This window comes from Malaya genurostris, chromosome 1 (assembly GCF_030247185.1).
Source record: "Malaya genurostris strain Urasoe2022 chromosome 1, Malgen_1.1, whole genome shotgun sequence".
Taxonomy (NCBI): domain Eukaryota; kingdom Metazoa; phylum Arthropoda; class Insecta; order Diptera; family Culicidae; genus Malaya; species Malaya genurostris.
In genome coordinates, this window is record NC_080570.1 from 24,902,078 (window position 1) to 24,913,103 (window position 11,026).

General features: G+C 38.7%; 1 protein-coding gene across 1 annotated transcript; it reads right to left on the reverse strand.

Moving 5' to 3' along the window:
- Positions 1–3,861: 3,861 nt before the first annotated feature.
- Positions 3,862–7,205, reverse strand: LOC131435247 (uncharacterized). Its single transcript, XM_058602934.1, has 5 exons — positions 6,122–7,205; positions 5,202–6,063; positions 5,058–5,128; positions 4,860–4,988; positions 3,862–4,696 (listed from the first exon to the last, which is right to left on the reverse strand). The coding sequence occupies exons 1-5, from the start codon at positions 6,980–6,982 to the stop codon at positions 4,553–4,555; spliced, it is 2,067 nt and encodes a 688-aa protein (XP_058458917.1). The 5' UTR covers positions 6,983–7,205; the 3' UTR covers positions 3,862–4,552.
- Positions 7,206–11,026: the final 3,821 nt, after the last annotated feature.

Here is an 11,026-nt window from a genome sequence, read left to right on the forward strand (position 1 = left end):
AAGAACGGATTAAAAACGGTTCTGCCAGTCTTGTATGGCAAAAATCCGGCAGAAACAGAACCGTTAATAGCCGCTAGGCGAAATTCTTTGCCGGAAACGGTTATTGCACTCTTGTCGGAATTCTGCCAACGTTCCGGCAAAATCTTTTGGCAGACTTTGCCAGGCGTCTGGGGGAAAATCTGACAGGCACATGCAAGCGGGCAAGGTTACAAAGGTGTGTAAATCCGAAAAAATGTCTGCGGATTTTCATTTCACTATAAAGGATAATATATAAAACAGGCTTAGCGAGCAGAAAAAAATGGTGTGGCCATTTGAAAAGTCTGTAAATTTTGACGAAAGTCTGCGAATAACTCAAAAGTCGGCAACCAAAAAAGTCTGTCGCACTTAATAATAAATCTGCAGATTTGCAAACAATTGCTAGAGAGACCCTGTTGTAATCGGAAGCGGGTCATTTCGCCGAAAGCCATCTCTCCGAAAGTTGTTTTGCCGAATGCCATTTTGCTGAATGGGTCATAGTCATGGGCGGTGCGGTAAAATTTCATTTTCAATCGAATAATATAAGATGAAAATGAAATTTATGGCCGCTGACCGTCAGCATATCCCTACTAATTCATTTGACTTTTGCTGCCATTTTCAAGTGAAGCTCCTGGAATTCATCGTCAGTTGAATAATCGTTGATAGTCATTTGAAGTTTTGCTTGCTCAGTTTCAAGTGCCAAGTAGTGTAACTCCTTCATTGCCTTCGCTCTTGGTGGTAAGCAAATTCGAACGAATAGAATTATAAATGGAGTAAAGTATTAAAAATGAAAACTGAAGGAGGAAACAATTAATTTATGTGTATTCTGTGATTGATATTTCAGTAATCTGGTTTGTCTTTCATCTATTATCTTGAACCAATTGGAATGTTTACATGAACCTCATTTGAAGGCCGCTCTCACACTATTGAAAGAGATATTTTGTTACTTCAAGAGATCAACTGACGGTGGTTAAACTGAGCCTCGATTGAAGAGAAAGATTGATGACTGAATGCTGCCCGTTCGGGCCGTCAGCAAACATTGTGTGTGTCAGAGAGTGAAGTTTACTGCATTCGAGAGATCGTCAATGTGTTCCACATTCAGTTTCAATTGAATTGAATGAAGTTTTACAGCACTGGTCATGGGTACAAACATGTATCCCGGTCTACTCAAAGCTAGGTTTCTTTGCTTCAGTTGGGTCCGAACGAGCGGTAGGGAGGTCGGAAAGCATATGAACAAAACGATGTGGCGAAGCCGCATTAGACATTTTTTCACTTGTACTTAGTTAGGCAAATACCGCAAACAATTGCCTGGTAGATACACTAATAAAGTCAACAATTTTTTTTTGGGAATTCCGTTCATATTTCAGAAGTACGATTGTAGTGATTCGCTTGTTTTTTTTCTAATCAATACCAATCACGATATTAAGACTAATGAACAATTCGGCGAAATGACCCTTTCGGCGAAATGGCTCTTTCGGCGAAACGGCTTTTGGCGAAATGGCCCTGATCCGTTATAATCAAAGACGAGCGAAGAGAAAATCCGACAAGCTGGAGCTCCGACCACCGAACGATCGTTTTGTTATTTACTTCAGCAACCAGGCAAATGACTTTTTCGGGCCAGTAAAAATAAACTAAATTAAAATGAAGTGTGCTGCTGAATTTTGCAAAAATCGTTTTAATAGAACGATTACCGCTGTTCGTTTCTTTTTCGATTTCCTTAAAATACAAACCTAAAAGATAACCGGGTAAAATTTTTCAAACTTCATTCCGACGAATTAACAGAAAATGTTAGACTGTGTAGCGCAAGAAATAAATGTAATTATTTATTCATATTTTAAGTTTAAAAATTTAAATACATGTTTTAGCTGCACTTCAATTGTTCGTCAAAAGGTGAGATACCTAAGTGCTCACAAGTTCCTATCTCATGCCTTTCCGTGTGTCTATGATGACATTTGGACAATAGAACGATGTTGACTGGGTGCTACAGACCAACAGACAGGACCCTCAAATTGGATTCTTTAATCTGGTTGACAGTGATAAAGATGAATCTTTCATTCGAGGTACCAACTCTAGGCAACTCGTCCAAGTAGTTAATGACGAGTAATAAGAAAGATTATGTAGGATATCACACTTCGCTCGGCAGCGTGATGAACTAAGTATTGTATGAAAACAAATAAATAGAAATTATTTTACTATTGATGGCTTTAGCTTTACTGAAATTCATATACACCCTCATTCTTGTTTACGTCCGTATCGGCAATACGACGAACAGGTACTTTCGAACGAATACGAATAAGCCATTCTTGTTTTCACTCGAATGAATTCGAACGCGACTCGTTTGCCACAAAATATTCAAATATCAGTAAACTTCTTCGAATAAATGCTAAGTCTTGATGAAATCAGTCCAATTCTTGTGACTAACCATATGCACAACGCTAGAATGTAGGTCAGTCAAACGATACGTGTTTTCGAACATCATTCGTATGAACGAAAAGTCCAATTCTCGTTTACGGACAAATAGACGAAATGCCGTGGTTTCGATTCGTCGAACCGTTCGAACACATTGAAAATAGTTTAACTGATTTCCAACAAATTTATTTTCGAATTCAAAGGTGATTTGCAATCAAATCAAATGAATCAGAAATAAATCGGATTGTTTCGATCGAGTACAAAATTTTGCATTCTGTAATTCGATCGAATGATGCTTTTGTATGGAAAACTCGCATTCGATCATGATACAGAATGCAAATTTTCGCATTCGATCGAAACAATCCGAGTCGAACGAAATACAGAATCGGGGTGATAGTAAAATGCTGTTTTTTCTGTCGAGCCTTCAAATTTTACATCTATTAGGTCCTTTTTGAAAATGCTTTATGGGCTTTATTTTATTGTAAATGCATGATTTTACCAATGTAAAAAAATATGTAGACTATCGAAAACAAGACGAAATTGCAAGAAAAATGCAACATATTTTTTGCAGATACTACTGATCGGACCAGCCCGTGCGCAGAGGGTTTGGGGATTTTACGAATACGGGAATACGAATTTGATATACTTTCGAACGTATCACATACGGCCGTAAACAAGCATGAGGCTGATAATCTGAAGTCATCACTTGGCGAAGACCGGTTATACGGCAAATAAGCCGAAAAGTAGACATATTTTCTGTCTATACCTTCGATTAGTCAGTTTAACTGTGACACGGAGTTTTGAGTTCCGCAAGGGCAAATTCCACAAATGTTCCGTTTACGACTGTCTTTTTAGGCTCCTGCAGTCATTAAGTCGTGAACACGAAAATACACCTTGAATGGCGAGCTTCCGTTTTAGTGGCTATTTACGACATGGAACAGGAAACCAGAAGGATCAATTATTGGTTGAAATAATACCGCCAGATGCCACACAGCTTACCTGTTTGGTGGACTTATACCATCGGGACAAGTGGATCGTGGTGTTATTATTAGCCGCGTTGAGAACCGCTACTAACACTACACGGCTATCTAGGCTGGTCAGAAAGAGAAGTTGACATAGACTATCAATTTCCATTTGCTGCCGAGCAGCGTCTACGTAGCACAATACAAGCCAACTCTTTACTTTGTATTAGATTATAGTTAAGAATACAATTTGTAATTTTACTAAAAATTAATAAATAAACATCCAGGTGGTGCTTAAGACTATGAATCCTCCGAATACTTCAGAGCACCTCCCAGTAGAAATGTTTGTATGGAGCCATCGTTAAACGGAACTTCAAGGAGACACAAATACATATTCAATCGAAATACAGAAACAAGGTAATTTGGCGAACCGGGGAATTCAATTAATGAACCTCAACAAAACATTGTCTTTTTTAAATTTGCACTATGGTACACCTCATGTGCATGTTTTTATTGTGTGAATGATTGAAAATGTTGATTACTTTACACTTATAGAACGCCATCTAAGATTTTACTATAAAGTCAGTGTTATTTTTTTAAGTTTCGACCAACTATTAATTCTAATAGTTGCGGTATGCAGATAATACACTTTCTTGTTATTAGACCGTTCGAAAACTAATCGTTAGTAACATCATCTGTTGTAGAACAATGCAATTTAATAATTAGAAATAGTGTTGAATTACGACTCAACTGTACGGATTAGAAATTTATATTTAATATAAAATATTCGTTTCATAAATTAAACTTTCCTGCTCAGGTTTACTTTCAACTTAATCATCTATTTTACAATCATACAAATTGCAGTCTCCCCTAATCCTTTTTCGTATTTTGCGGTTATTGAATTCTGCACAACTTTCGCAGTTTCAGTAAGTTACAAAAACCGGGCAATAGAACGTATTCCACGTACAGTTCATTCCATTCTAAGTATGACTGTTTCAGCAAACTCAGGCAAATTTTAGTAGAAGGATTTTGTTAAACTCGTACCGCACCGAACTGCTGTGGAACCGTTCTACACGGACATTTCTAGAGAACTCATAGCACGAAAAACGTAAACAAATACGAAATCAACATTCGCGGCCTATAGGACAGGCCTGTAATTATGGGAGTCACGTAACCGCCGTGGTAGAGGATACGATTGCATTCCGGCTGGATGTTGCGAGACGTCTCTTGGCAATCGCCTTCTTAACGTAAGCCATTATCAGGTTCTGAATTTTCACGGGGTTGATTTCTCCGGAGCGACTGTGGCAGATCTGGAACGGGGGAAATCGGTGCGAAATTATTGGGGTTCAATATTCATATTTTCAATTATGACACTAATGAAATGATGAAATAATGATTCGAACCAGAGTTTGTTTTTTTTTTGCACTGAATAAAAACAGCTCGAAAACTAAACCTTCAATTTCAAGTTCTTACCTTGGGAACGGACTTCTTCATAATGTCTTTGTACTCTTCCTTGCTGAGTCGTTTCTTGTTGAAATGTGGCTTCAGGAAATGTTTCACTTCCTCGATTATTCGCTCCTGACGTTGCAACTTCGCAATCAGCTATATCAAAATATAGAGAAAATAACCATCGATTCGATGGAATCCAATGAAACACAAACAAATACAAACCTTTTCTTTAATCTGCAAATCAACTGCAGAGCTCGGCATATCGTCCAGCATTTCCATTGTAACTTTCTGAGCTGAGAATTGGAAAAAAAGACCGAAAGATTATTCTCCAATCCGAACATACAAAAACCAACCGTATTGACTTACGTTTGTACATTTCATCGACCAGCGCAACTGCCTCGTTGGGCCTCCTCAAGTCACCGTACAGTGTGTTTTTGTCATCGCCGAACACCCTCCGTAGATTGTCCACCGTGAGAGCTATGGTTTTCGGTTGATGGTAGCCGCTGCCATTGGCCGAGGGATTACCACCTTCGATCGGCGGATCGAACATGTGATCATCACAGTCACTGGAGCGTGGCGAATACGGTGAAATATCGCCATCATCCATGTCATCTCCGAACGGAAGCATGGTTGACCCTTCGGGACCTTGCGCTCCGGAAGTTACAGTCGCGGTGGCCATTTGATGAGCCGACTTCTTATTCGGCGACGGTTGATAAGCTTTGTGCGGCGATAGTCGGTACTGCGCTCGTGGCGACAGGTGGTCCATCGGCGATGTCGGATGCAGGTCTAAAATGCCATCGTCGTAATGCTCTCCGGCACTATTGAGATCGATTGACTTTTGCGACAAATGCTTATTTTTCGTTTGGCGCTGGCGCAGATGGTGTCCCGAATGGAGATGATGATGATGGTGGTGCTCTGAATAGCTCACGGTCGATATGCTACCTAGATTATGTCCCGAAGTGGGTGATTGTGTGGAAGATTTGGTAGGGTCAAACGGATTATACGATTCCGGTGATTTAGGTGCCGGTTCCGGTGGTGTATTTGGACCGACCAATTCAGCACTAGCTTTTGTCTTTTTCTTGCTATTGGCTTCTTCGTCGCTAAGCACGATAATTTCCCTTGGACTTGAAATGACCTGTTTCCCTGGTGATCGATCCAGGTCAATAATTGCCACCGGTTTAATATTTTCATCAAGCTTACGCTTTTTTCGTTGGCTTCCAGACGGGTGCTGAAAAAAAATCCAATATAACTCAACCAATACCTGCTGAACGTGACACAAAACTTACATCCAACAAATCCAAGAACATATTTCTGGGATGTTCTAATTTTAATTTAAGTCCTGATTTTAACTTTCTTTTGCTGGATTTCTTTTTCTTTGATTTTTTATGAGCTTTCTCCGCAGCATTTTCGTCTTGCTCGCCCTCGCCGAAACGAACGCTGACAAGAATATTCTTTCCCGGGGGCAAAATTCCCTTCGGTTGGTTTGCATCGGGATCCGGTGGACCGGTTCTCTCTTCGAGAGCTTCCTTCTTGCGTTTCTTTAACTTTTTTCGCTGTCTTCGTTCCTTTTCCCGTTTTTTCTTTCCCTTTTTCCGTTTCTTACGTTTGTGCTTCTTCTTACCATCTTTCTCATCGCTATCCTGACTGGACTGTCCATCGTAATCGGGACTAACGTACGCGTCACTGTCTTCTACCTCAGCGAAGAAACTACTTCCCGAACTGATCTTGCTCAAAGCCGTGCTGGAGCTATTATCTCGACTTGCCGCCGACCCAGACTCCCGTGATTCGGATCGGCTGCGTTCCGTTTTCCTCGATTTTCGCGAAGGTGACTTTTCCATGGATGAGCTTCCTGATTCGTTCTCACTGGAAGACCTATACCGCCGTTCCCGATAACGTTCGTGATCGTAGTATCGCGATGGTGAGCGATAGTGACTCGAAGAATATCGGTGGTCCCCGTGCGTATTATAATCCCGTCGATAGCGATCATTTGGTGGCCCATACCGGTTGGGATGCCATCCTCGATAATTTTGATCATAGTTGTAGCGTCTGTTGTGCATATATCGACCGAATCCACGGCGACCGCCTCTATAATATGAACCTCTTCCACCGTAATCCGGCCGACTGCGCGAATACCGTGTCATACGCATTTTATTCGTATGATTATCCACCAGGTAGAACACGAACTTTTTCGAAAATTGGCACTTTTAGTGTTTTGTTAAGCTCACAAAATTTCCTCTAGAATGTTTTTGTTTTGAAATGGCTGTCCACACAGAATTTGGATGCGCTTCTATTTTGCACTTATGCTTATGCTATAACCTAAGAGCAAGAGACGACATCTATCTTTTCTCTTTTTGCTTTTCACTGAACATCCCTCTGGAGAATTTCTGATTAAAAGTGATCATTGGTGCCAGATGTACCAAGAAAACTTAGAAGATTTCGAAAAGTTGATTCGCTTCATTCCGGAACGATGTTCCATTTTCATATACACGCTGTCGAAAATGACTCTCTATGACATATTATTTTCTACCCAATAGACAGATTGTGTGCAAAATGCTGATTTTTTTCTCTTTGAAATTGAACAGGGCGACATTAATGAATCCAATCAGCGTGGTCACCACGAGATAGCGTGACGGTGATTCTTATGAATTTAACAAATTTTGTACGATTTTTTCAGTTTACCAAATACAAATAATAATACCCCTAAGTCCTATACAAATGGATCGTCAATGTTTAGTTTGGCCCTAGCCCTTTCTATTATTGAGTAGTTATATCAAACACAAATAATTTGTATTTGGCAGAACTAAAAAAAATATAACTAGAGTAATATAATATAGTAGAATTAACAGAAGTGTTGTAGTTGTTTTAACAAGTCGTTACCCGAATAAATCGGAACCATATCTTCACGTCCACAAGTAAAGCAAAGTGCTGGCATTACATTCCTTTTGTGGAATTTGGCCTTTCTGTTTCAACAGACTTCGCAGCGGATTATTAGTGTACAGAATCATTGCATGGCTAGTACTATGGATCCTACTGACACTATGAATCCTTCCAGGTCGAGGCTCGAACATACGACAACTGGCTTGTAAGACCAGCGCCCTATGCATTGAACCGTCAACCAGGGACTCTTCACGTCCACAAGAATGGTATTTCGAGCATAAATTATAGTTCCGTTCCATTTTCTCTTATTATTTAGAACACGATAAATCGACGTTTCGGGTAATTTTATTGACTATTTTCTTTATGGTCAAGCTCAATTTTACAATATTAAGTAACGTTACCATACATTAAGTAACGTTACAATACAAAAATGGCAATTTTTAGCGAAAACGATTGTTTATAATTCATATTAGCATTATTCTCGCTCAGCGAAACATCCCCACAGTTTCAATACCACAATAGATATACACGTTTGTATACACTCTGATTTACAATTATCACTTGAACCATTTTCCACTCAGCAAGCGATCATGTTTTGTTGGTCGTTGAGCGTTTGTTGAACGGCATACTGCACGAAATAATCGTTGATTGGACCAACGATACAACGTATTGGATCAACGAAAGACCACCGTTGAACGTTTTTTTTTAAGAGGGTAGTTTGCTGTACCGGTTTGTAACAAGTGAAAAATTATCCTCGTGTATGATGTAGAGTTGGGACAAAAAATGTATTTCATATATTCGACGAACTAATAATCATTAAACCGAACGTGGAACTGTAATCCAAGAATCTGAATTGGTCCGGACTATTCATAAGTTGAACATACGTTGTTACTATAAAACAGGGATGGCCATCAAAGAGAGACGGATATCACCTCAGCAACAAAAAACCGACATGGTTCATTTAACTTAGAATGGACACCAGTGCAATAGCGAATTTCTCTCGATGAACTGTTTGAGCATCACGAAGTAGCACGCTGCTGTGGAGATTCACTGTGAAGCAACAAACGGTCGCTTATTCTCGTTTCGCGATCCGATTCTATATGGGCAGTTGATAATTGCGATAGAATCAGTCAGGCCCGTGCGCAGGGGGGGGTTTTGGGGGTTTTAACCCCCCCCATGAAGAATTTTTTTAAAAAAAAGTTTCATGAACAATGGAGTACTTATTATATTAAAGTGCAAATAACTTGACAATTGATATTTTTTTATCAATTTATAAACTGAAATAATTCGAACACTCCCTCAACCCCCCCCCCCCTCTTTAATGATTTCTGTCATGCTTTCATTGTCAATATAGTTGGACACCCCCCTCTCCCCATAAAACCCCCCCCATGAATGATTCCTGCGCACGGGCCTGGAATCAGTAGTACCTAGTATGAGAATCATCCAGTCGAATCAAGTCGAACTTGCGATTCTCTCTAGGTAAATTCCACACAGCACCGATCATTACAAGACTGTAAGTTTTTTTAAGGGCCATGAAATACTCAGAGTATGAAGTGAAACGAACAAATGTAGAAAAATTCTCTCACTGTTCATGCATTGAGAGACACGAGTTCTTGTAGCATCTTCTACCGGATTGAAAAAATTGTATACAATGTAGAGAAATATCGACCAGCTTCTGTCAAACTATCGGCAATCACCAACACTGCTATAAAATATTTTAAAATATCCACACACTATCTTGCAACAACAAATCATGTCATCTGTGTACAATAATTTGTAGTTGAACAAAAACCTTGTTTATCGTCGAATCCAACACATACCACTGCACAAAAGATTTTTATGTATTGTGAACTATACCAGTTGCCATTTTTTATTATTCGGGTATTGTTATTTTAAATATCAAATATGCTAGAAACTACTATGCATTTCGAAACGTTTTATGTTATTTTTAAAAACTTTTTTGTTCGATTGATGAAAATCCTTGTGAATCTTACTATTCATCGGAATAGTAGTTTGAAAAAGAGTTCTGTTAACAGATCTACCAGAAAATAATTTTCAGTGTTAGGAGAGAGAGAAGCTCGATTTGTATACTTTTGTAAGCTTCGTCTTTATTTGAAAAACAGGTGAAATAACCCAAATAACCATGACGCATTATAACTTTACATTAATTTAGCTTCAAAAATTCGCGTAAAATTTGAATAAATACAGAGAAGTTACACATGTTTTACAATGCTATTATAAAGCTTAAAAGGGCGATTATTAGACTCTTATAGGATTATTATTCTTATAATTATTATTAAAGTTTCGTGGCTCCAAAATATAGCATTGAATGTCGATATATAGCGCGGTGAAAGGTTGTTGTAAAATCACGATGTAAAATACCCTGGTGATCACGTTTTTCTATGTGTTAGTGCGGTTGTCATTTTATTTTGGAATAAAATAGAGACGTGAAGAAGAAAAAACATAAACAAATGACGTTCCGGGAGTTGCTTTTATGAAAATTTTTAGAGTTGGTTCTGTTTGCGAAAATATTTACAGTGAAATGCGGTGTTTTGTTCCGGGATGTTTCAATCGTTTCCATCACCTGCATTTGAAATGACACTCACAGCACAATCACTCCATTACCCATAATAACTGTAATAGATACCACAGTGCGATCCGCCAAATCCTTCCTCCAACGAAATGAACAGAATCGGATGTGTGTAAAATTTTCTATATTTCGACGTTACCTTGCAAGCCCTTAAAGAAAAAATGTCCAGATTTTCAATTAGTGCCAAAGATTCGCCAGGCTGCGCGAAAACTGGAGTAACTTAGAAGTGAAATCCCGATCTGAAATGGTCGTTTGTTTATGTTTACTTGCTTGAATCCCGGCGCGCCATACTTAATTTCGTGAGAAAATTACCAACACAACCAAAACTGTCTTATCACGCCACCAGTGTATTTTACGTCGTGTTGTAAAATAATGTTCAGTTACGTTTTGAATGCAAATTTAATGCACATTGCTTTAAAGTGTGCAGGATTAGTGTAATTATACACTGAGCCAAATTATCACTTTCACATTATATGATATTGTAATGATTTTGCACTATTGGAATTCTCAATGATAGCTATGTGGTGTATTCAACATCATGTCAAGTATATATGTTAATGCTATGAAGCATAACATTCTTCTGGAAGTTATTCTCATATGATTTCAATATAGCAGATGAAATTTCTTGTCTGAATCGAATCTATTAGCGTGTTCTATAGTCACAAATAGGCAAATCATATAAGAAATATCGGAAAACCTTTTGAAATGCATTTGGTATTATATT

Excerpts from the sequence above, each read along its gene's own strand:
- LOC131435247 (XM_058602934.1), bottom strand. The coding sequence starts at position 6,982 with ATGCGTATGACACGGTATTCGCGCAGTCGGCCGGATTACGGTGGAAGA. Across the intron at positions 5,129-5,201 it reads GGTCGATGAAATGTACAAAC|CTCAGAAAGTTACAATGGAA; the intron begins GTAAGTCAATAC and ends TCCAATTCTCAG. Across the intron at positions 4,989-5,057 it reads ATTTGCAGATTAAAGAAAAG|CTGATTGCGAAGTTGCAACG; the intron begins GTTTGTATTTGT and ends ATTTTGATATAG.